This window comes from Rattus rattus, chromosome 1, assembly GCF_011064425.1.
Source record: "Rattus rattus isolate New Zealand chromosome 1, Rrattus_CSIRO_v1, whole genome shotgun sequence".
NCBI classification, from domain to species: Eukaryota; Metazoa; Chordata; class Mammalia; order Rodentia; family Muridae; genus Rattus; species Rattus rattus.
Window position 1 is genome coordinate 255,268,794 of NC_046154.1, and position 26,065 is coordinate 255,294,858.

General features: G+C 51.0%; 1 protein-coding gene across 1 annotated transcript in view; it reads right to left on the bottom strand.

The window, feature by feature from the left end:
- Positions 1 to 26,065, bottom strand: part of Celsr1 (cadherin EGF LAG seven-pass G-type receptor 1) — an 86,233-nt gene that overhangs the window by 22,597 nt on the left and 37,571 nt on the right. Inside the window, exons 6-20 of the mRNA XM_032890853.1 lie at positions 18,262 to 18,419; positions 16,947 to 17,110; positions 16,331 to 16,456; positions 15,096 to 15,262; positions 9,212 to 9,397; positions 8,197 to 8,310; positions 7,516 to 7,690; positions 6,699 to 6,840; positions 6,293 to 6,413; positions 5,214 to 5,397; positions 4,785 to 4,886; positions 3,836 to 3,930; positions 2,998 to 3,207; positions 1,767 to 1,950; positions 187 to 330 (exon numbers count right to left, since the gene is read on the bottom strand). Coding sequence (XP_032746744.1) covers positions 187 to 330; positions 1,767 to 1,950; positions 2,998 to 3,207; positions 3,836 to 3,930; positions 4,785 to 4,886; positions 5,214 to 5,397; positions 6,293 to 6,413; positions 6,699 to 6,840; positions 7,516 to 7,690; positions 8,197 to 8,310; positions 9,212 to 9,397; positions 15,096 to 15,262; positions 16,331 to 16,456; positions 16,947 to 17,110; positions 18,262 to 18,419 — 2,272 coding nt within the window. The remainder of the gene's footprint in view (positions 1 to 186; positions 331 to 1,766; positions 1,951 to 2,997; positions 3,208 to 3,835; positions 3,931 to 4,784; positions 4,887 to 5,213; positions 5,398 to 6,292; positions 6,414 to 6,698; positions 6,841 to 7,515; positions 7,691 to 8,196; positions 8,311 to 9,211; positions 9,398 to 15,095; positions 15,263 to 16,330; positions 16,457 to 16,946; positions 17,111 to 18,261; positions 18,420 to 26,065) is intronic.

The window sequence follows — 26,065 nt, forward strand, 5'->3', positions numbered from 1 at the left end:
CTGGGGCCGAGGTTGGTCCTACAACCATGAGAACCTCCCACAGTACATAATAAAGACACCTGAACATCGCTCAAGTGTACTTGCTCCACAGCTCACTCAGGGCGTACTTGGGACTCTTTAGAGGGTCACTCCCTCCTGAAAGGATGGGGACACCCAAGGTGACGAGAGACATCTAGGTGGCTTCACCTTTTTTCTCTGGTGGCTTGAAAGTGTCAGCTGGGAAGGACACGGAGGACTCCAACTCCCTTGGGAACTCTTCCTGAACGTCCTGGAACCTTGGCACCTGGGCACCGGTGAAGTTAAGCTTGTCGAAGATGTCAACTGCAAGAACTGGGGACAATCCCTTTACTCACCCCCAAATCTTAGAATTTTTTTTGAACCCACAGTTTCGAAATGATGGTTATTTAAACAGCAACCACTGTCACTAGGAGGGAAGCTACTGAAAGCCACGCAGAAGGACACCTGAGCACAAGACAGAGTTTGGCAATCTGGTGGCACCTGGCATTGTCTTGCATGGCTCTGAGGTGGGTGTGGACTATGAGGGTCAAAGCCAGTCACAAGCAGAGAGGTACTATGCCAACCAGCCCTGTTCTGCGGCCCCTGTCATCCCCCTGCAGCCTCTTCAGGTGGTGAAATGGCCACAGCTGATTCCAAGCAAGCTTGGCAGCATAGGCCTACATTTTCTGTTTGCTCTCTGCTTTGTAGAAGCACCTAAAGGCCCACAATGGAACACATAGTCAGGTTATCGCTTAGCTGGTGCTGGCCAGTATCATTCTGAGAAAAAGGTGGACTCATGCCTGCGTGTACCAGGGGCCTCCTCCTACCATCCTGCCTGTTTAAGACTCCCTTAACTAGCAGCCAAGCATAGTGGGGCACGCTTTTAATCCCAGCACTCAAGAGGAAGAGGCAGATGGATTTCTGTGAGTTTGAGGCTAGCCTAGTCTACGATGTGAATTCCAGAACATCCTGAGTTACATAGTGAGACCTTATCTCAAAAGAACGAAACAAAAAGGTCCCTCGAAAACAGACTCCCTGCTAGGACAGTGTCCCTCAAGCCATCCCGCAGGGGTGAGAGGCAGGGGGAAAAAAGCCTGTGGTGGGGGTAGAGAATCTCTTGAGGATCAATGTCAGCAGTGTTTCTGGCCCCACACTTATTTAGAGGAACCCTGTCTGAATGGAGATTCCCAGGGACTTGGGACCTTCTTGCCAGCTTTGTCTGAACAGGCTGGAGACGACGTTTTACTAACTTGGGGCTTTCTCTGCCTTGAAGCAATCAGGACAGGCAAACTCCCAACCCCAGAGCAGCATGTACTAAAATGTTTCAGGTAATGTGGGGCATTGGGGTCCTGACAGCACTGAAGGCTTAGGGACTGTCTCAGGGTGGGAACTCTTACACCTCCATCCCCACATGTCCCTCGTGCAATATGTTTATCTATAGTGAACGGGAGAGGGACATACTGTCCCCAGGCAGGATGGACTGTAGGAAATCCCAAACCTGGGTACAAAGACCCCAGGGTGACACCTCCACAGGAATGACATCAGCGACTGTGGCATCCGATTGTAGATGCCTTTCGAATTGGGCGGCTTCTCCCATTTTACAGACAAGGAGCCTGGGGCTAGAGCTGCTTGTTCGCTTTCCTACAGATTATCTGGGCTGAGGCTGTGTCCCACCCACGTCACTGTCAGGGGGCGGCATCTGGACTGCGGGCCCAAAGTCCCTGAGATTCCGCCTTTGGATGCTCGGCCCTCCCCTAGGTCGTCCGTACTCATGTTGTCGGTGACGATGATGAAGGGCCTCAGGTAGGTCCTCTTCACATTCCGTGCCATGTTGCTGAAGTACGCCTCAAAATGCCTCAGCAGCTGGGCAGCACCAGCCTCGCTTCGCTGGATCTGTTCCCAGGCTGCCTCTGTGGCTGGGGCCAGGAGGGAGCTGCCCGTGTGGACGACATCCTGGACAGACAGACAGACAGACACAGACAGACGGGTGGTATTCAATCCTCTGTTCTTAGACACCCTGGTCCTGAGGTGGAGCAAAATATCTTCTAGACAGCCATGAACTGACCAGGACCGACCTGGGCCAGGAGAGCAGGGCTACCCAGTTAATATCAGAGGCCAGAGTCTCTGCCAGGAAGATGCCCTGTTGAGAGCCAGGCCAGTGGTAGGGAGGAGATCCAGCCAGGGCTACATGTTAACATCAGAGGCTGGCGACTGCCAAAGGGTATCATGTTGGGGTCTCACATAGCCTCAGATGTTAAGGAGGAAGACAAGCAGGATGTTCCTTCAATTTAGACCCTGGGTCACACAGGTAAACCAAGGAAGGGAACCACAGCGTACTAGGCTAAATATGGAAGTGTGGTAAGGCCATTACCATGGAGTAGCTCTGGGGTGATGTCCCATAGCTACATACATTTCACATAAACTACACCAGGATTTATGTGAACATGTTTCACCATGGTATGGGGTGAGGGGCTTAAATGACCTAGAGCAGGGGAAGGGGGTTTTGCAGGGGTTTCAGTAGGAGGCTGAAGAGCTGATCACTAGGTTGTGCCATTCTCAAACTGTGCCCTTGGGGGGCTGGGGATTTAGCTCAGTGGTAGAGCGCTTACCTAGGAAGCGCAAGGCCCTGGGTTCGGTCCCCAGCTCCGAAAAAGAACCAAAAAAAAAAACAAAACAAAAAAAAAAAACAAAAAACTGTGCCCTTGGGCAAACCAAATATAAGATCCACGTGCCTCAGTTTCCTTATCTGTCAAGTGGTAGGAAAATATGCAAGGCTAAGACACACACTCAGAACCCTGGGCCTACTGAGGGGTCCTGAACTGTCAGCGTTGCTGGCACGGAGGTTGTGGTCTGTGCTTGCCCGCCCACAACACTAAGAGAATCGCTCACACGGATATGAGGAGACGCATTGACCAGGGACCCCATACCATGCTTCACCAGCTGAGCCCAGCTCCTGACCCCACAGCTGCACTCACTCAGGCAGGGTCACCCTTCTCTCACCTCGTGGAAATTAGCCTCACGAGTGGCTGCCAAGTCAAAGCCCTGCTGCTGGCTCTCATGCTGTAAGATGCGGGCCAGCAGTTGGTAGGCTGTGCGCACGTCATTGCCAAAGAGCGTGCTGTTCCTCTGTGTGGCATTCCTCAGTGCCTTTGCAAGCCGCAGGGACCTGTTTCCATCCATCCTTGTCTCATTGCGGCTCAGCTTCTCATTCTGGAATGAAAGGGAAATGGCAACCTCTGCAAATGGACTTCATTTGGTTTGGGTGCTTGATGCCATTCAGAGATTCTCTACTTTTTAGTATTCTCCATAGCATTTCAAAGATCCCTAAACCCGGCTGGGTGTGGTGACGCATGCCTTTAGTCCCAGCATTTGGGAGGTGGAGGCAGATCTCTGCGAGTCTCAGAGTGAGTTCTGGGACAGCCAGGGCTACACAGAGAAACTCTGTCTTGGAAAACAAGAAAGAAAGGGAGGGAAGGAGGCATGGAGGGAGGGAAGGAAAAGAAAAGATCCCCAAACCCAGAAAAGATCCTGAGTTAGCAGCCGTAACAAGAAAAGGGCAGGTCTGCTGTCCCAGAGTATGAGGAAGGAAGATCTGAGTTTGGTGACGGTGAGGACTCTTGTCTGCAGAACCAGGCTTGGAGGGGACAGAAGAGTCGCTTACTTGAAGCCAGCCTGACTCACCTGAGTCAGGGAAGTGGGCCTGGCCCCTGGCCTTCAACCTTGTCCCTTCCCTTTCTGCCTCCGGATTCACGGCCTCTGGGGAGCTATACCTCATCCAAATTCAACCCCCCACCCCTCCATCACATATCCTAGAGGGGCCTTCCCAGCTGTGACCTACCATGGCCTTGAGATCCACAAAGAAGCCCGAGGTGCAGTTGAAGAGCTCTGGGGGAAGCCAGCCCTTCTCCCCGCTGCAGTGACGAACTGCGTTACCTTGGGAACAGAAGCATGCTCAGACGGTGGGTCACACCAAGTAATGTCTCACACCTATGCATGTACTTGGCCAATCCTCACACTGAGCACGGAAGGGGATCCAAGCAGGGGCTATGCCAGTCAGGCTCACAGCCACAGGACAGGGCCAAGGCATGCTCTCCTCTTCCACCCCTAAACCACCTCTAAGCTGCTCTGACAGTCAAGGCAGGCCCTCTGGGTTCCCAGCAATACAAACAACTATACAAACAAACTATATGGGCAAGTCTGTGAGTCACTGAGACAGTGCTGACGATCCTCACACAGGTCTGACTGGAGACAGTACAGACACCATTACTCGCCATTTCACAGAAGTGATTTGTGGAGGCCCGAGGTGGGGAGTAGCAAAGCCCCAGTACCCAAGTGGAAAGAGATGAGTCACTGGCCATTTTCATCCATGATGCTCTGCCTCTTGCTACCGAAGGAAAAGTATATCTTTTCTCCCAATACATTCCTTAATGACATATTTTAAAATTAAACTGAGTGAGTATTGGTGTTTTGTCTGCATGTGTTATCTGTGTATAGCCAACAATATCTGTGTGTGTTCCCAGGGCCCAGGAGACCAGAAGAGAGCTTCAAATCCTCTGGAACAGGGGTTGTAAATGGTTGTGAGCCACCACATGGGTCCTGGGAATTGAACCCTGGTCCTCTAAGAGACGCCAGTGCTCTTAACCACAGAGCTATCTCTTTAGCCCATGACACTGTTTCCACAAGGACATTCAAAAACTCTGATGCCCAGGCCACCTGCCCAGAAAAAAACCCCGCATCCCAAAACATCTGGTTTCCTATCACAAGGCCAACCCAGGCACAGGACTTACCCACTGATCCTTTGGGACATGGCACTGCTGCTGGCTGCCCAAATTTCGTCTGTGGCCACCAGATGCCAGCCTCAAATGCTCTGGGACACCCATTGTAGATCACTGAGGACAGAGGAAGAAGTCTCTCAGGTCAGCTGGACACAAATGTACCAGTCCTATGTCCACCCACAAGAGGCTCCCAACAAGAGTAAGACCGCCCCCCAATCCCTTCTAGTCGCCATGCATATTAGAACAGGCTCTAGCCTAGGGTCTCATGAAGACCAGCTTTCTAGAAGGCCAAGAGAATTCAGAATAAAGGCTACTGGGACTGTCCAAGGCTCAGGGGTATGCAGAAACATACGTGCACATGCTTATGTGCACATGTTAAAATATGCCAAATCTGTTCAGCAGTGTGACCAGAAAGGGGTCAAGGGACAACCAATAACAGACCTTCACAGCCAAGTGAGGTGACCTCAGCAAAAGGATTATCGCAGCGGTTGCACTGACGGCCGATGACACCAGGCTTGCAGGCACACTGCCCAGTGTCCATGTCGCAGGCACGGCTGTGGGAGCCGTGGGGGAAACAGTCACAGGGAAGGCAAGCATCCTGGGCTGGGGGCTTGTAGTAATTCTCCTGCAAGAGTCAGAGGTGGGGCCGGTGAAAGTTCCTGCCTGTGGTTGAGGGTGGGTGGGGCTCCCCACAGCTGCAGCTAAGCACATGGGAGCACATTCAGAGGCTGTAAGACCAGGTGTACCCATGCTACACATCGGTGTCTGGGCACCAAGACAGGCTATGGCTTGTGTATATGTGTACATGGAGTGGGGGATGCTGGGAATTACAGTGAGGGCCTGAGCTCTACCCTCTGAGCCATACATTCTTTGCCCTCCAGACTTGAAAAAAATTTATCACTGGGTGCCAACTTGTCTGTAAAAGGACAGGACAGCAGCTGACTTGGAACAGCAGGGCTGATGTTGGATGTGGTGACCTGCACAGAAACGGTCTGGACTGTTGTTCCTTACTCGATATGGAGCTGCTAGAAGACCACAGTGGCTTCTAGATCCCATGGTGGGGCAGTCTGAGCCACGTTGGATATAAGAAGCCCTGCTGTGTTCACAGAACACACGTGAGTAGCCCCATGTTTGTTTGCTCTAGTTTCTCTGTGTAGTCCTCGCTGTCCTAAACTTCCTTTGTAGATCAGGCTGGCTTCAAACTCAGAGATCCGCCTGCCTCTGCCTCCTGAGTGCTGGGATTAAAAGCATGGGCCACTACCCAGCACAATCCAACATTTATATGCATGCATGTGTGGGAGTGTGTGTAAGTGGACGACTGTGTACATGTAGGAATGCACACAGATGTGTGTGCCTAGATTGGGGGTGCGTGTGAATACAGGTGGATGTGTGTATGAAAGTGTATGACATGCAGACAGGTACATCTGCCCATGTGTGTAGACTCATGTTTGTATATAGGACTATACATGCTTGCAGGGCTCAAGCCTGGAGTGGGTGGGGACAGGCTGGTGGCACCTCACCTTGCACTGGCATTGGCCATTGGTCTTGTTGCAGTCGGGATCAAAGCCTTGACTGACAGCACAGTGACAGGGGCCACACACCGGGTTCCCCCACCAGCCTTTGGGGCAAGGAAGGTCGACTCTGATGGGAAAATAAGATCAGAGATAAAAGACACTTAGGAGTTTCGTGCCCTCATCGCCACCCAGCCAGGCTCTACATATAAAAGTGCTGTTAAAAATAATGTTTTCTCTGTGTTTTCATCTAGATTGAAGAAGACATGTGTGAAAAACCCAATGAGGGCCTCAGGTTAGACAGACAGAAGGACAGGAAGGGGATGGTATCTGTTTGTACCTCTCTGGAGGAGAGGAGGCAGGAAAGATGGGGACAACAGAGGCCGAGAGGGCCACAAAGCAGAGCCTCCCTTACTTGTTCTCACAATACTGTCCATAGTGGCCGGGCCCACACTGGCAGGAGTAGCCTCGAGGGGTGTTTGGGGAGCGCACACAGGCTGCCACATGCTTGCAGGGGTTCAGGAGGCATGCGTCCACACACTTTTTTCCAAAGTACCCTGTGGAGACAGGACCAGGATCACCTCTACAGCAAAGCTTCTCCTGCATCCCATGCTTCCTGAAGCCGACAGTTCCTGCCACTCAGCAGACGGGACCGAGCGGTAAGTAGCCTAGCCCCCAGATCACAGGAGCCAGACTGGGAAAACGTGGACGGCAACCTGCCCGGGCTGGGTTGGATGTAGGGGTGTGGGTCCTGGTCATTCCAGACATGGGAAATGGGGGCTATCAGTGTCTTCACAATTCTCCCCAGATTCTCAATGCTCCCCAAGCCACCAAAGGGGACCAGTGACAGTGTGGCTTTTAAAAACATGTCACTTTACACTACTCTTATTCTTGCTGCACTCTGAGAGCAAAGTCCCTGACGGTCCCTAGGCTGAGAAAGTAAAAACAAGGGAGTCTGTTTCCAGCAGAAGGCAGCAACCCTATAGCCCAGGCTGGCCTCAAACATGCAGCGGTTTTCCTGTCATGGCCTCCCAAGCGCTAGTAGGCACGATGGGTAGATTATAGGGATGGGTCACCATGCGTGGCACACAGGCCGCTCCGTATAAAACAGCCCAGGGCCCCTACAGGCTCACTGATTTGACCAGGGCAGCTGACATCCAAAATCAGTTTGCCCAGATGCACTGTAGCCACCAAGGCGTCTTTTATGATGGCTTCCAAAATGAAAGCCCCACCTCTGTCACAGATGCAGGAGTAGCTGTCCCATGTGTCACGGCAGTGGCTATGCGGAGGGCAGGGGCTTGAGGCACATGGGTCCTCCACGTCACAGCCGTCCTTCACTCTGACCTTGAGGGCGTCATTCATGTTCAGGGTGGCAATGTTGGTGGATGTCTCTCCCACCCTCACGCCCTGCATTCAAACAGCGGGGACAGCCGGACTCAGAGTGGTAGAACGGGAGGACACCCCACCCAGAGGTTAAAGGACGTTAAGAGAACCCCAAATTCTCTCCCAGTCAGAGCAGCTCTTATCCCCACAGCTTGAAACACGGACAAGGTTGGGGTCACACAGCATGGCTAGCAGCAAAGGAATGTGTGGCTTGTGTCTACCACAGAGGGGCTGTGAGCGAGACCTGGATTAGCTGTTCCTTCAGTTGTGCAACCTGTGTGGCTGTGAAGCCGGATCTGAAGCCGGATCTGGAGGCTGGGGATGTGGGGGGGTGGGAGTGGGGTTGGATCCCTGGCTGGATAAGGGGAGCTGTGGGGGAAGGGGGGTGTAAACAGTAACCATGAGATAAAAGTCTGGGGTGCCTGCTACATGGATCATTATGTCATTAAAGACTCACTGAAAAGCCGTACCAACTGTAGCGACAGAGGCCTGGGCCAGCCAGTAACCATGTAGTCCCATGCTCGCCGTACCTGCATACAACCTCGGAAACCATGGCGGACAGACACCTTGTCCTCAGACACACCTCCGATGACAATAGTCCGCATCTTCAACCCAGGAAGCTGGTTCCCAATCTGCACTGTGCTCTACATGGAGAGAGCAGGGGGGAGATCTCTGGGCACACCTTCCCAGTGGGAGAAATGTGCTGAGGATTTAAAGCACAGGGGCACGCACCACCTCCCTAGAGCCTCCCAAGGAAGGCTGACCACACTAGGCCTATGGAAAGCAGGTTGATTGTATGTGGCACATTAGGCATGGGATCCATGGGGGTCGGTGGGGAAGACATGGGCAAACCTCGAGTCCCATACTCGGCCTAGAACCAAGACTCATGCTGAGAGAAGGAGCTGGGTAAACAGGAGGCAGGCAGGGAGTAAAGGCCATGCGTTCCCATGATGGGGGATCTGGGTCCCAGCTGGCTCCCAGTTCAGCGAGGGTATCCAAACTCAACGGCTATGCACTCTCAGAACATAGTGCAAGGCAAGCTGAGACTCTGAGGCCTTCGTGAATCACGAAGCGTTCCCTCAGTGTGTGGGCATCAGAGCTTCAGAAACCATTCTGATTTAGTGAGCAGCTAGAGACTGTCTAGAGACAGCTGCTCCCTGGGACAGATGTGTGTCCCTCTGGGTCCTGAGTCTTGTCCAGCTTTACTCACTGTACCCATTTCTTGGAAAGGTGCATTGGTACTTGAGTCTGGGTAGAGGCCGGGGCTGACAATGAGAGGCTACTCAAAGCAACTTCACCAAGAGAAAAGCCCTACAAAGTATCCACAATACCATGAGGAGAGACCCAGGTAGTCAGAGCCCAACTCCGGACTACAGAAGTCTCCTTATCAGACATGGAATGGGGGCTCCAAACCCAGCTATGCTGACCAGCACTTTTCCAAACCCACGAGGTCCCTGCAGGTCCTGGCATACAGTCATTGTACTTCCCCATGGGCTGATGAAGGGACAATTCCAAGGAGGGTACAGGGACATACTCCATCCTCACCTGGTCCATCCCATAGTCCAAGGTCATGATTGCCAGGTATTTGATGTCCTTGCCCTCCTTGGCACTCCTCAGCTCTATGAGCAGGTGATGCCATCCCCCATCAGTCACGCGGGTCTTGGACAGCTGCATGGATGCCACGTCAGAGGGGCCGTGGGAGACCTCGAATCGGATGTAGCTGTTGAGAATCTGTAGGGCAGAGAGAGCCGCACCAACTGGCTGTTATAATAACCGCACAGTGCTACAGTTTACGGTGACGTGGAAAACAGTCTGCGGACGGTTAATTACAGAGCCATGCAAACAGACTTGGGACATGGCAACCAGAGTAAAGAACGGATTTAAAAACGAGGTCTCAGGCATGGCGGTGCACACCTGCGGTCCCAGAATTTGGGGGGACCGTAGGGATGAGCCTGAGTTTTGGGTCGGCTCATTCTAAATAGCAAGTTCTGGGCCAGCCTGAGCTACCACAGTGAGACTATCCCAAAAGAGAAAGGGAAAAACAAAAGCAAAAAACAAAAAAAAAAGACAACAAAAAAACCCCAAATAAACAAAAAGAAAAAGCAAACACAGATTTAGTGGGGACATAGCTCAGTGGTAGAACACTTGCCTGGCAGTGTAAGGCCCCAGCTTTTTACTTCCTTACAAAATACACACACACACACACACACACACACACGTAGGAATTAAACATAATTTCAGTTTGTCAAGATCTAAACTTGTTTAACAACATATATGAAAATCCAGAGTCCTGCGCCCAGCCCATAACAGTGTTTTAAATTAATGCCATGGAGGCCGGGCACCGTGGAGCATATGCCTTTAGTTCCAGCACTCAGAGGCAGATCTCATGAATTTGAGGCCAGCCTGGTCTATACAGTCAATTCCAGGCAAGCCAAGCCAAAACAAAACAAAAATCCAGCCAAACCAAAACCACAAACAAGAAAAAAAAGAAAAAAGAAAGGAAAGAAATGAACACAGTTGGGGGCTGACAAGATGGCTCAGGAGGTCACGGTTTTTGCTGCCAAACCCAATGACCTGACTTAGATCCCTGGGACCCACAGGATGCAAAGGAAGAACTGACAAGTTGTCCTCTGGGTCACACATGCACACGTATAATTAAACGAATAGATACATAAATGTAAAACTTTAAATTTAGTGCAGCTGGGGCAATGCCAGGTTTTTTGTTTGTTTGTTTTGTTTTGTTTTTTGTTATTTTGGGTTTTTTTTTGACTTGACAGAATACTAGGTAAGTTGGACCATCCTCCTCCTCTGAGTTGGGACGTCGTGTGTGACGCTTTAAGTGGCACGGCAAGAGTTGCAGGGACAAAGGCCATGGGGAAGGAACCTGCAGCTCTGCTTTCCCAGGGCTGCCAGCTGGTTCCGAAGACTCAAACTTCAGCAAGAGCTGAAGAGAGTCCTGCAGGCCCATGGGATAAAGACCAGAATCTCAATTCCAGCAAGGCTGCATTGGATGGGCAGCATCTTCAAGGCTGGATGGGCCAGCATCTTCAAGGCTTTGCATCGAGAGGATGAGCTGTGATACGTTTAGTAAACAAGAAACAGCAGATCTTGCAGGAACGGATGTTGGCTTTGACTCTCTTGGGTCTGGGACTACCTCTTCCAGCTTCTGTCTACCACAAACAAGGTGACTGATGATACCAGTTCTCTCTAGATTTTCAGTACAATGCCTGGCACTCAATAAAAATATCCCAAAATAGAAGGACACCATAGCATGCCTAAAACTCAAGGGTAGAATAGGGATGACAGAATTGTTAGCCCCAGACTAAGAGTGTCCACGAGAACCACAGACTTAGGACCAGCAGACTCTCTTTTCTGGTTGTTAGCACAACATTCCAGAAGGATCGAGTCACCAACATTTAAATACATGGAAGAAATAGAAATAGAAAGCAGGGATGCGGCTTATGTAAGATGTTCACCGTTCCCTTAACGATACTGCCCACCGAGATGAGACTCAAGATTTAAAAGCCACACCCCATGACACACCTGAAATTAAAGATACACAAATTCCAATAGTAAAAGGACAAGCACAGCTGGGACATGGTGGTGGCACACGCCTTTAATCCCAGCTCTCGATGGGCAGAGGCAAGCGAGTCTCTGAGTTCAAGACCAGGCTGGTCTAAAACGTGAGTTCCAGGAAAGCCAGGACTACACGGAGAAAATGTCTCAAAAAACCAAACCAACCCAAAGGATGGAGAGATGGAGAGAGACGCTGCAGGAAGAAGCGCTGGTGTGGCTATATTAGTAGACAGAGCACCTTTAAGGCAAGTGGCATCACTAGAAGAGCTCACAAGGACAACAGCCAGTTAGCCAGGAAAGAAAAGAAGCCAAGCGTTGAAGTCCAGAACCAGAGTGCCACAATACAGCCGGCAAATTTGACAATGGCATAGTATTTTCAGAGGTGTTTGGGTTTTTGTTTTGTTTTGTTTTGTTTTGTTTGGTCTCTGGTTGGTTGGTTTCTGAGACAGGATCTACACAGCCCAGGCTGGCTTTGCAACTTCCCAAGTAAGCCCAGGATGGCCCTGAGTTTCTGATCCTTCAGTCTCTACTTCCTAAAATCTGGGATTACAGGGATGCGACATTGCACCTGACTTATGCAATGCTGAGGGTGCAACCCAAGGCCTTTTATACATGAGGCAGGCAGTCTACCCACTGAGTTACACCTCCTCCCCGGACACCGTCTGGGGCTGTGTCACCATGATTAATGCCACTGTCTTGACATATGTGGATCTCCTTGCTTAACGACAGCAGAGAACACATTCTTTTTCAAGTACACACAGAATGTTGACGAAGGCTGGCTGGATCCAGGCTTTAAAGCAAGTCTCGACACATTTCCAAGGGCTGAAACTCATTGGGCCTAAGTTGTGTGGCTTCCAACCATGTTAGAAACAATACCAAAAGGTTTCAGTACAAAGTGTCTCGTGCTGGTTAACTCGAGGTGTTCCACAGGCCTCAGGGGAAGCCCTGACAGAAAGGACTAACGTTGACCGATGCATCCTGACTTTGGTCTCCACCAATAGCTGATTTGGGAACGTAATTTTCACCATATTGTTTCCTTTGCCTCACAGAAGTTCCCTGGGCCATTCTCTCTCTGGCCTTGCTGGCAAACCCTCCAAAATAATCAACAAGGAAATTGAAAATGCTGTGTGTCTGCAACAAAAGGAGAGGCCATGGACAGGGGCAGGAGCAGCCACCCATCTTAGACTGTTACCCGATGCAAGATGGGTGTCAACAACAGCGTGACTGATGATACAGCTGGATTTGGGCTGTCTGTCGGCAATTAGGCAAATTATCTGGGCTTTAGCTTGCTACAGGATGGGGACACTCAAAAACTGCTACATCACAGAGTTCCCTTGGCAGTCAGGAGGCTACAAGAGGAACTCTCCCGACCCCCCAAATTCCTGAGATTCCCGTTAGACCAGCCTCTGTGAACCATAACAAGCAGGTGGTCTCTTGAGTAGCCCATGAGGTCTACTGGACCCCTTAAAACCATCCTTGGTGTATCCAGTCTTTAATTCTGTGGATAAGCTACCAAGGTTAGTCTGGCTACCAGGTTTAGTCAGGGCTAACCCTGCTGAACAGAGCCTCTTTTCCTTCAGGTACACTAATGACAGCCTGTAGGCGCCCATCATCACCTGAACCAAAACAGCCAATTTAATATGTTCCGACAGAGAAACACCCACAGAGAAATACCATCCCCAGGCAGGACCATGCTTCCAAGTTCAGGCCAAAGTGAGCTTCTGGGGCAGCTGGGAAACTTGTGGAATTACAGCTAATGGGGAAAGAGTAATGACAGGAACAATTACCTTGGCCTAAACACCAACACTCCCAACCTCTGGGGCTGTGACCCCCCAGGGAAGTGGGCAAGCATAGGCCAGAGGCTGACTTCTGTCTGGGCTGACAACCCCACCCTCTAGCCAGTGCAAACAAATCTCTCCAAGGGCCCTGTGACCTCTGGCGAGAGCTGGGAGAAGGGAGGGCTCTGGGCATCCCTGTCTCCTCCCACTCTCTGAGCTGAGCCCAGCTGAGGGGTTCTCTAGCTGATCTGGGATCCATGGGGCCTAGATCACACAAGCCTCTAGCTTCAATTTTCCTTATGTGGAATGGAAGCCTGGTATAGACTTTCCTGAGGGTCCACTTCTCCTCTGACTATCTCTGACTCCACTCCAGCTGCCTGACTGGGATGAAGACCAAGAATCCAGGGCCCAAGAAGTAGAAGAAACGAGCTATGGCTCTATGAGGACATGGGGACAGACAGCAGGGTGCCGTGGGATTTCCAAGAGCCACTACCCTTAGAGCTTGGGACAGAAGTACTATATGTTTCACGTGTCTGTATGGCCAGATTCCTCAGGGAGAGAAGAGACAGATATACAGGAGAGGCCGTGCTGAAAGGAAGGAGGGAGAAGGAGACAGACCTATGGGAAGAAGTCTACTGGCACCAGGGCCTGTTACATGCACTCATATATGGGCACACAGAGACATGCATACACTCATGCATAAACATACATACACATAGGCAAACACGCACAAACATACATACACATATGGGCACGCATGCACTCACAGACATATATAAACATGCACACAAACATATATGCAGTCATGAACACATGCAAACACAGACCCATGCATGAAGACATGCACAGATGTACACACAGATGCACGCGCGCACATGCACACATTCACATACATAGGCAGACACGAACACTGAGAGACATAGGCACACATGCATGTGCTTACATATACAATCTTTGGAAAAGCCTGGAAGAGAGAAAGAAATGCTTAGTTACTAATTCCTCCAGATCTGAGACCAAATCCCTGCTAGGGCATGATTCCTCTAAGGGACCTTTGACATTGACCCTCTGGGCCTCCTGCCTATCACAGGAGGGTGTTAAGTCCAAGGAAAGCCAAAAATGAAGAGTTCTGATCCTGCCCAAGAACCAGGGGCCATGGTTTATACAAGAAAATCTATCCTGTCAGTGCCAGTGTCAGAGATATAAGGGCAGAGGATTAGATGAGGGTTTGGAGGGACCTCCTGGCCAAGCATGGAGTCCCAGACAGTGGGCTTAACCTAAGCACCTCAGAAACTCAGGGCGAGCATAGGATAAGGGCTCTCTCTACTGCACAGACAGTGGAAGGGCTGAAAACAAGAGTAGCTCAGTGAGAGAGCACTGGGGGATCCCACAAAGGCACATCATTCCTTGGTACCGCTGGCTTCAACGACCTAGCAGAAACCCACCATCATGTAAGGGATATGCAAATGTGTGGGTGGAGTGCACTAAAACCACTTCCAGAAGTGTCTGGGTACTCTGACCTAAGGTTCCAAACAAGCTGAATGGTAAAGAGATAAAAAAAAAAAAATAGAGAAAGCACACATGGCCCTCTAGGCAGAGACCCGGAGCACAACAGCACGCAGGTTTAATGTGGGAGAAGGGCTTATAGTTTGAACTGAGGGAAGTTCACTCCCCAAATCTGCTGCAGCTCTGAAAGGCTGTGAACCAAGCCAGGAAAACAAAAACATCCCAATTCCAGGCAGGCAGACCAGAGCTGCTCTCTAGGGCAAGTTACATGGAGCCAGCAGCTCCGTGGTTATGCGCTCCATCCTCTGACTGCAGTGGAGGAAAGTGAGAGGTGGAAAGGAAGCCCACAGGGGCCCATCATCATGTGTGAACTCTGCCTTTCCCCTGTCCTGAACGGCACAATGGCACTGCACTTTGGGTCACCCATATTTCCCTTCCGAGGTCTCTGTCCACTTATAGGCCAAGCGCAGGAGGAGGGAGGTGAGCAGCCGGTGCCCTTCACAGGCAGCCCGGGAAACCCCCTCTTGTCTGGTTATTTCTAGGGCACCTGTCTGCTCTGCAGACACACTCACCTGGAGATGGAGCTTGGAAGATGTGCCAGCTGTGGCTTCCATCAGCACGCCATCCTCCTTCCGCGTCCGGAACATGAGCCCCAGGTACCAAGGCACAGAGATGGTGATGTCGAGGTCACTCCATGACACGATGCTCTCACCAGTGAAGCGCTGCGGGTGTGGCATAACTGCAGATACAGACCAGGACCTCAGGCACCTCCCGAAATTAGGCAGCGAGCATCTTCTCAGCTACCAGCCAGGTGGGGAAGGGGGGTCTTTCATTCTAACCCAAATGCAAGCTTCAGACTTGTTATCTGTGCTCAGCGCTACCCTAAGACACCGGCAATGGACTCTGCAGATGCCCACCATGGTTTCTGTGCAGCTCACTGGCAGAAGAAAGAAGCCCTGAGGCTTACCAGACACATCCAAAAGTGTGGGGAGGACCTCCCCCGCCCCCAGATGGATAGATGGCACTCAAGAGGTAGTCCTGTGGCACTTGGGACATGCAGCAGGTTCAGCTTTTGGGAGGGTGTGTGGGTGGCACCATTCCCTAGGCAGGGGATCATGGCTTACATAAGACTGAAGGCAGAGCAGGGCCCTAGCATGAATGCATGCACTGCTCCCTGCTCTTGGCCACGGTGACTATGTGATGTCACCATTCTCTCCCGAGCTCTGCTTCTGTGGCATCCCTGTCATGACAGACTTACTGTGATCTGGACTCGTGAGCCAAATAAACCCTTTATCTTAAGTGTCTTTGTGTCATAGATTTTAAAGATTTATTTACTTATTATTTATACATTGCTCTACCTGCATGCTTGCCTGCAGGCCAGAAGAGGGCACTGGATCCCATTACAGATGGTTGTGAGCCACCACTGGGAATTGAACTCAGGACCTCCGGAAGAGCAGCCAGTGCTCTTTACCTCTGAGCCATCTCTCCAGCTACTCATCCTGGTATTTTAATGTGGCAACAGGAAAGAAACCAAGGCACCACTCAAACCCTACAGCATCTCTGAGTGATGGGCAGGAGGTCATTTTTCACACTCATCACAAGGCCCAATCAGCAGCAGCTGTCAGGAGAGGCACCTAGAACTCCACAGGGCTCAGGTGCGTCCCCACCTCCACCTTGCTCCTCTGACCTTCAGGGTTACCTGTCTTTATATGCTATGGATCTGACCCCAGGTCCTGACCTCTCCCCCGACCCTCTCCGAGTCTGCTGTGTTCCCCCTCCCATGTGGGGAGAATGGACAAATGCTTACCTTGTTCACAGTTCTTTCCACCAAAGCGGAGGGGGCACTCACATAAGTACGTGTTCCACCTGTTCACACAGGTGCCCCCGTTCTGGCACAAGGTCCCATCGCAGAAGTTCCTCTGAGAAGCACAGCCTACAGGGCAGAGGGCGTAACCGGGCTTTGACTGAAAGACCACAGGCAGCTCTCCTTAAGGACCTCCACCGTCCCCAACACTGACCCACGCGTGAATGGGATCAGCTGGAGACCACTAGCCAGGAACCTGCGGGCCATGCTGAGAACCCCAGGCCGGAGTGTATGGAATTCTCAGTTTCACCCATATCTGAGACTCAGGGTTTCCGTGCCATCCCATAGTCTGACCTGACCACATGGTGACCAGTTCAAGACCTTAGGATTGTGTTCCCCGGTGAGTGAACAGCATTGCAATGTCAGGAACACAGCGAACTGTGGGCTCTGGCCACGCCCACCAAGCCAACCTCTCTATCCATTCCCACGAGACTCTTACCCTCAGGTAGGTACCTGTCAAGAACTCTCTGGGAGGTAGGAAGAGCCCTTCTGTCCCTGGAGTGGCCACAGATGTCCAGTGGGCACCATGCTAGCCCTATACACCAGGGGCTGTGCTTACCTGCCCTGGTGCCATTGTTGGCAATAAACGCAGCCATATCCACGATCCGGCCATCGATGGACAGGTTTCGCATGCATCCCACAAACTGCCGGCTATGCACGGGGAAATCTTCCGGCAGGTTGGGGACACCACCCAGAAGCAGAGGACCAGTCAGATCCAGTGACCTGGGAAGGCAAAGCCTTTTCTGTGGTATCAGGCCTTGGCATTCTGCAGCCGGAGGCTTTGATCGCAGAGCAGGTACTAGAGGGCGGGCGCCAACCCACTTCAGGGTCACGAGGGGAACCTCGCAGTGTCTGTGACCCTCAATTTCCTTACACTTGCATCACTTCCCAACAGAGGGAGGTTGGGGGATAACTAAGGACCACTACTGAGATCTACTCTCCAGCAAAGGAGAGCATCCCATAGTCCCTTGTAATTGGAGCAGAACTCTGCCTCCAGCAGGCGGCCACTGAGGTCCCAGGCGAGGTTCTAGACTCCAAGACACAGTTCACCAAGAACGTTAAAGCAGTTAAGCGAGGACAGGGAAGGGTGAGACCCTCATCAGGTTCATCTGAACATGACCTTCAAAATGGGACCAAGACTCAGGGCTGGGGACAGTGGTAGCAGCCTGTAATCCTAACTAACCCTAAGGATACTGAGGCTGGAGAATTAGAAGATGGAGGACAGCCTGGACTACATAAGGGAGACATCGTCTCAAAGCAAAAATCAAAAGCCAATGTTTTAAATCCCGCTCACAAACTCTCAGCTGGGACACAGCAGGAGCGGCTTTCCAACATTTGAAGCTTGCGTTACCAAAAGAAAATAATGCAAGGCTAGCCCTGCATGTGGGTGACCAAATTTCTTCGACCCGGGTTCAAACAATCCCTGAGAGACTCCAAACCAGCAAGGACATCCCAGTCCCTTCTATCTCATGTAATCCAGAGTTCAGGGACCAGCAATCCAGGGAGACAAGGAAAGAATGGCAATTGGCTCAGACCGACTTCCTTTCTGAATGGTACCTACTGTTTAGCCCAGGCTAGCCTCAAATTCACTATGTAGACCAGGCTATGAAGAATCTCAGCACATGTTCCTCAGACTCCCAAGTGCTAGGATTATTGCTATGCCCTGCCACACCTGGCTTCACAGGTGCTTCTAGGGGAACTTATTCTGGAGGGTTCTGTGGTCTGAGAGGGAGGATGCCTATCCACAGGGAGCCTGATACCAGCATAGACAGAGGATACCAAGATACTCTGCATTGGCCTGGCAAGGGTGACCTATGTTTAGAGCAAGGCCTGAGTGGTTTTGGGCACCCTGTATTGCCCTCCAGGAGACTCACTTCTTGGAGCCGCTCTGAGTGCCCTGGGCAGCACAGCTATAGTTCCCAACGTAACTTCCAAAGTGCACGGCCACGGCTGCGTCACAGTCATCCACGGTCACCACAGCCACCTTCTCTCCAGATGGCCCATGGGGCAGGCCCAGGTGGCCAATGTTGGGCTGTGGGAGCAGAAAGAATAGAATTTGTCAGCTCTGTCACTCACTATGCCCTGGGCGGGTGTCCCAGCTCTGCAGTGGTGTCATGTGCATGAAGCATGAGGTACCCTAGCTCTCAACCTGCTACAATGGGGTACAGGGAATCTTCCAGAACCTCAGAATGAGACGTTGTTGAAAATAGGGCTATGGCAGTAAAATTAAGGCAGACCCCAAGATAGAGAGTGTGGGGGCCTGAGGCAAGATGACTGGGGTCCACAGCTGTGGCCAGCACCCACGGAAGGACATGCAGGACCCTCCCTAGAAAGCTGGCTTATAAATGCATTTTTATATTTGCTAGGCATAAAAGACCAGGACTACAGACAACCATACAACCATAGAACTAAATCTTCTTGTCCCACAGCTGTCCAAGTTCTCCAGGCCGAGAGGAGAACACCTATTGTCTAAGCCACAGAGTTGCAAGTTCTTCCTTACGGTGGCCTTCAGATATAGTCACATCATTCCATAGGACCCTCTTTTTGCCCCTCTCTAGCTTCTGGCCACCACAACCTTGGGTTCAGGTTGCAGCTTTCTGACTCAAATATGGAGACTTGTCCCCCAGCCATCAAAGCTGGAGTCTGATCAGATCAAGTACCCACAGTACTAAGCGCCCATGCTGGCCTCACCCTCAAATTATCTTCATCTCGAGCTGGAGAGATGGTTCAGTGGTTAAGAGCACTCACTGCTCTTCTGAAAGTCCCGAGTTCAATTCCCAGCACCCACACGACAGCTCACAACTGTCTAATGCCATCTCCTGGTATACATGCAGACAAAGTACACATATACATGCATAAAACATATAAATAAACCCAAAATTTTTTTCTTTCAACCCTTCGTTGCCTCTTGTATGTTTCCAGGCCTGACCCGCTCCTCAGGAAACCTCTTGGCCTTGGCCCCTCTGCTGACATCCTGTATCAGCTTGGACTCCTATCTCAAGCCATGGCTCCCACCCAGGGACTGCAGTGAAACCTCCCCCTGTTGGAGAGGCTCTGGCTGCCACCCAGAAATTGCTTCTTTTCCTGGAAGCCCTCATGGTTACAGGCTTGGTGGGCCCTCTTGAGATACCAAGTATCCACCCATGTAACCTCTGAAATCCGTCTAGGAATAGACAAGGAGGCGACTGCACTGTTCACACTAGACAGAAGGTATGAAGGTCTCGGGTTTTAGAAACAGGCCAACAGCCAGAGGGCTGACAGGCTGTATTGACACAGGCAACTTGATTTCCTTCCAGCCAGCACAGTGGGTTACCAAAGCACAGTACCTGTGTCCCTAGGTGCTGTGACCATAAACGCAGGGTGGTGTCATCAGACCTTACAATTGGCTCACTAGACAGACTCTTCCTCCCTCATGGACAACAGCTCTCCTCAACACCCTCTCGCCCCAAAAACCAAATCGGCCTAGACGGGTATGTTGGCACACCCATAGTCCTAGAACTCAGGAGGCTGAGACTGGAGTATCACTTAAGTTTGGGAGTTCCAGGCCAGCCTGGGCAACATAGCAAAATCACACTTCAAAACAAACAGCAAACCAAATCAATGGGCCCAGTACTGTTTCTAGCTGTAACAGTGCTGGGGCCGCTTGCATTAACATGTTTCTTTATACTATTGGGAATAGCTATAAATACAGAGACTAGGGGCCGGAGGGATGGCTCAGCGGTTAAGAACACTGACTGTTCTTCCAGAGGTCCTGAGTTCAATTCCCAGCAACCACATGGTGGCTCACAACCATCTATAATGAGAGCCCAGGCCCTCCTCTGAAGACAGCTACAGTGTACTCACATACATAAAATAAATATTTAAAAAATATATAGAAACTATAATTAAATCACCCTAATGCCTTTTACCAGGGAATGACTGCGTAGCTCATTCAAAATGAAACCCCATGATTCTCAAAGGAGTGAGGCCCCTGTTTGGTGTAGATGTTGCGCTGGGAGGTAGGTCATGGAGTGCTGGCAGCAGGAGTGTCAACCAACTGTCTGAGGTGTATTACCCGGGTCCATCTGCTCGGGCCACGTACCCTGAAGTAGTAAAGTGGGTGACTTTGCCACGTAGTCACCTGATGTGAGCCCTCCCCTGTCTCCTCCAACCATCTACCCTAAACCAGCTCACGGCGGCAGTTTCTCCGGGTATAAGGCAGGAATCAAGATTAAAATACCTGGGCTCACTGCATAACTTGTTTGCCAGGCAAGCATGAGGACCTGGGTTCAAATCCCCAGGACCCATATATAAGCTCAGTGTGGCCGTGTGTGCCTCTAATTCCAACACTGGGTGGGGGATAGGGGAGATGGATCCACAGAACTAGCCAGCCAGCCAGCCAAGCTGACCAGTGGGCTCCAAGTTCAGTGTGAAAAAACTAAGATGGGGAGCAACTGAGGAAAATATCCGAAGCTCTGACCTCTGACCTCCACAAAATGCAAGTGCACCTGTGTATGTATGTATGTATATATATATATATATATATATATATATATACACACACATACATACATACATACATACATACATACATACATACATACATACATACATACATACATGGTGGTTTGAATGAAGCTGGCCCTCATGGGCTCATATGGAGGGGCACGATTACAAGGTGTGGCCTTGTTGGAGGAAGTGTGTCACTGGAGGTGGGCTTTGAGGCCCAGTGTCACTCCCCCTTTTTGTGCCTGCCAATTAGGATGCGGAACTCTCAGCTACCTCTCTCCAGCACCACGTCTGCCTGCGTGCCGCCCGCCATGCTTCCTGCCATGGTGACAATGAACTAAATCTCAGAAACTACAAGCCAGCCCGAATGAAGTGCTTTCTTTTGTCAGAGTTGCCTTGATTATGGTGTCTCTTCACAGCATTAGAACCCCAAGATTTTCATTACAGAGATACACACATGCTCAAATGCTCAAACATACATAACTTACACACACACACACACACACAGTAGACCATCTGTCCTGTTGATGTTAGAAGGATTGTAGTGTCTACTGAAATATAAGAGTCTCCCACAAACCTTTCTTCTGGACCCAAGGGGAGCCAAGTATCTTAGGTCAATCTCTGATTATCTATTTCCTCAGAGAGTTCACCTCTGTTAAGTAGTAGTTAGACAGTTATGGAAAATCATCCGTTTTCTCACTTGGGAGCAGCAGCTTGCTTTGGGAGATTGGTGAGGTACCCATTAAGGATGCTTAAGTGTTAGGTACCACGCTGAGAAAGGACGACCATCCCCGGGATGTACGAGCCCCGCATCATCTGCGTAGCATGTAATTTACATTTTTGGGAATGGGTGTGGGCCTTCAGAGAGTGGATGTAAACAGCCTTTAAGCGCGGAGGCTTTCATGAAGCTAAGCTGCTATTTACCAGACTGTGATTGCTGTACACTACGGTTCATAGTCAACAGCTCAGCACCATGGGATTCAAGCGCAGACAGGGAGGAAAGAGCACTGGGGTGAAAAACAGGGGGCGGGGAACACCCAGGCTTCTATCCAGAGCAGCTCCTGCTGATAAGGAGCAATCGAGCTGACAGGCTGATGCCCGGCTCCATTCTGAGGGGTCAGAGCTGGTCGTAAGGCTCTGGCCTTGCAGATAAAGTGAAGGAGCTTGTGGTCAGAGAACCAGAGAACCAAACACATGTGGGTCAAACACAATCAGGAGAAGGAGAGAGATGAGGGGGAGGGCGGGTAGCACTTGCTGGGGCTGGGACTGGAGCAGCCAGGGGACAGCAACCTCAGTGAAGGGTCTGGGTTTCTGGCTGTCCAACAATGGGCTTACCACTCACTGGGGGAGGGGAGCTCACTGTCAAGGTTAAAAGAAACCAGGAGCGGTGATGCACACTTTTAACCCCAGCACTTAGGAGGCAGAGGCAGGCAGATCTCTGTGATTTGGGAGGACGGCCTGGTCTACATAATGAGTTCCAAGGCAGACAGAAGTACATGGAGAGACTCTGTCTCACAAAAAAGGGGGTGGACAGTAAAAAGTTATAAGAGGTGACCAGGATATATGCAGGGGTGTCATCAGAGCCAGTTGTTGGCCACTGCAGGCAGAATGCACCATCCCATTCCCAGGGACAACATGCCCATGGGAACATAGAGACTCAAGACAGAAGAAAAAGGTTTACACATGCTCACAACAGTACTTACAATTCCCCTATGACGGCAGAAACAACTGAGATGCCCCCTTAATAGAGGGACAGAGCTAGACACTGGCCCGTTATTTGCTACGAGGAACTGGGGCACTGCCACCCACCACAGCCTTGATGAGCCCTGCAGCATGGCACTGAGGACTTGTGTTATATGATGCCACACAGCCCAGATGCCCAGAACATCCACATCCACACCGAGGTTGGCTGGTGGCTGTGGCTGCAGGGGGCAGAAGGGGGGGGCGTTGGAGATGACAGCCGAGAGCAACAAAGTATCATTGTGAGATTGGAAGAACATTCTAGATTAGACAGCATGTTTGTGTACTGCAGTGTGTTTTTGTTTTTGAAAGATGCCTCTTTGGGCCAGGTGAACTTCAGGCAGTACTCTCCAGCGATCCACCCTGCTCTCTCTGGAAGTCCATCTAATTCAACCACTTAGCCCTCTGCTGCTGTGGCTGGCGGCAATGCACAGCAAGAAAGATGGCCGTCATTGGTAAGGGCTTTATGAACTGCACAAGGGGCTCGACTGGAGATGGGGAAGCCAGATGGGGATGCTGCAGGTGCATCAATGGAGATTTTGGGGACTTCTGAGGTCAAAGAAAGACAGGAGGGTTGGGCTCAGGGTTCTGTCCCAGCACCACCATAACAAAAATAAACATTCCTTTTCACTCAGTGGATAAAGACACCTGCCACTGAGTAAGAACATGAGTTTGACCCTCACGGAGGAAAGACAGAATGGATTCTTCACAGCTGTCCTCCAACCACACACACCACGGCACTGGCAAACCCATGTACGTACACGCAGACACACACGTAAATAAAAGCGTGATTTTTAAACAAGCTTTTTAAAGGGAAGGGGAGGCTGGGGATGTAGCTCTGTTGGTAGAATGCTTATCCGGCATTCGGAAGGCCCTAGTAAAAACACTAGTACTCCACAAATCCAGGCATGGTGTGACCTACACCTGTAACTCTGGCCCTTGGGAAGTCAAGGCCAGTGTTAGCTACGTAGTGGATTTGAGCTAGCCTGGGATACATGAGATCTTGTCATGAAATAAAAAATTTAAGATTAAAATAAAAGAGAGGGGAGGGAGGATACAGAGCAGAGACAGACAGAGCACATGTCCCAGTGAGAAGCTGATGTCCCACACCGAATGAAGGTAGAGATTCCATTGAAGACAGTGATGGCATCTTGAACAGCTACTGGGTTTCCTGGGCCCCAGCTCATATGAGGATGAACAAAGAACAGGACAAAACAGGCAGCTTTCTAACTTGCTTTTCGTTCGTTTTTTTCCAGGCAGGGTTTCTCTGTGTAGCCCTGGCTGATCTGGAACTCACTCTGTAGACCAGGCTGGTCTCAAACTCAGAGATTCACCTGCTCCTGCCTCCTGAGTGCTGGGACTAAAGGCGTGTGCCGTTGCCACCACCACCCGGTACTTTCTAATATTTTAAAAGTGAACATTTAAAAATTTGCCATGTATTTACACCAAAGACAGGAGCCCATGATTAAAGGAGCCAAGTGGTAGGCTCAAGAGTTTTCCTCTGGTCTGTGTGGGATGATGAACATGGGGTGATTAGCCTTCTCAGGGCTGTTTGTATCTTTGGGAGCAGATGGCCAAGACCAGGAGGACTCCCAAGCCTGAGGTATTTTCTTCAGGCCCACTGAACCTTGGGTATCATCTCCAGGACAGAAAACTCAGCAGTGACCAGGCCGGGACACTGGAGCAGAAGTGGTACAAAACACGAAGCCCAGAGGTGAGAACCAGACAGCATAGCAACACATGATACCGCATCTGAGTACCATCATCAGCATCTATACTCAGCATCCGTACACTTCGGGGTCTACAACCTCAGGGTCCCACCTTGGTCACAAAGGCTGCTATGAGCAGGACGGACGGACACGGACACGGACGGACACACACACACACACACACACACACACACACACACACACACAGGTAGAAAGGAAATAGCCAGTGGGTGGGGCTACCACAGTAACTCCTCCTCCACTCAAGAAACCAAGGGCTACTGTGCCCTTCAAGGTGAGGCCCCCAAAGGCCAGCTCTACCAATCTGTGCAGATCCGGACTCCTGATGCCAACGCCGCACCCGAGCCTGTCCCTTTCATTTTTCTCCAGCGTATTTTCTTCCCGGTGTACGGCCCCTCCCTGATGCCTTCCACTTAGATGCCTAAAGTATCTGCAGAGAGCTTTTGTGTGCACACAAAAGCCTTTGGTCCTCCGAAGCGCTCACATTTCTGCAGTCTTTTAACCCTGCTACAGACAACTCCTCACTGGGAGGCCAGTGGGGGTTTGGTTTCAGCGTGGGGGCGGGCAGAGCGGGGTGCCTATGAAACCAGATGCAGGTACAGTGAGGCTTAAGATGTGAATGGATTCACACTCGGCGTTCAGAAATGAGCCACCAGCATTCATAGCAAAGAATTCACAGATGGCGGGAGCCCAGGAATGTCGGCAGGAGGTGATGTGCTGTACTGTCATTTCTCCAACAGCAACCCCATGTCTACCCTGCAGTGTCTGCCACCCATGGGCTTCCACAGGCACTTCCTGCCTACCTCAATCGGCCTCCTCCAGCCATTGAGGCCCCTAGCGTGTACATGGGACTATCCCCCAGTAACAAAGTTGCGTTCGTGTCTCTTGCGTTTCACATTGAAGACAAAGGCAAGTCTGGCAGTCCTGATCACAGACATGTGGGGCATGGGGGGGAAGGGCACACCTGGGAAATGGCTGCTGGTCTCTCCTTTACCAGTGCATATTCCAATATTTAAGACAAGACCCACTAAGCCTAGGCTATACAGTGAGGTAGCCTGGGCAAGCTGGAAGTGCTCCGGCCAGGGAGAGAGCACAGGTCAGTGACTGCAGGAAGTGTGCACTTGTACGCTCACACCACACCCCAACATCCTCAACACACCCTCACTGGGGCTCATCTGTTCATGCATGCTCACAAAGATGCTCACTAGTACCTATACACGCGCACACACATGCACACGCTGGCCAGCAGATCTCACACCTCATGCATATGGACAGAATCTTATGCGTTCTTACAAAACCTGGCCTACTCTAGCTACGACCCCGCCGATGGACCTCTTTCTGCCTCCCACCCCCAGTCTGGGACACAACAGAGAGACCTCCCATTCTAGCTTCTTATCTCTGACCTCACCTCGGAGTGCCCCGGATAGGTCCTGAGGGCAAGGAGCTCAAACTTTCATGATGAAGGTAGGTGTTGAACTGGTGGGAGAGAAAGTGTGAGCTTGCTAGGAAAAGCAGAGAGACAGTGGAGGAAAGGGACATTCACAAAAGGAGGGCTTGTGTCAGGATGAGAGGATGACACATTTGAGAGCCACTGACCCATTAGCAGCTAAAAGACACAGGTGGTGTCTCAGCCCGCCGGATAGTTCTGTGCCTCAGTTTCCCCATCTCCTCCCAGAACCCAGAGGACTGCTGTAGACGTACACACCCTAGCACTAGGCAAGAT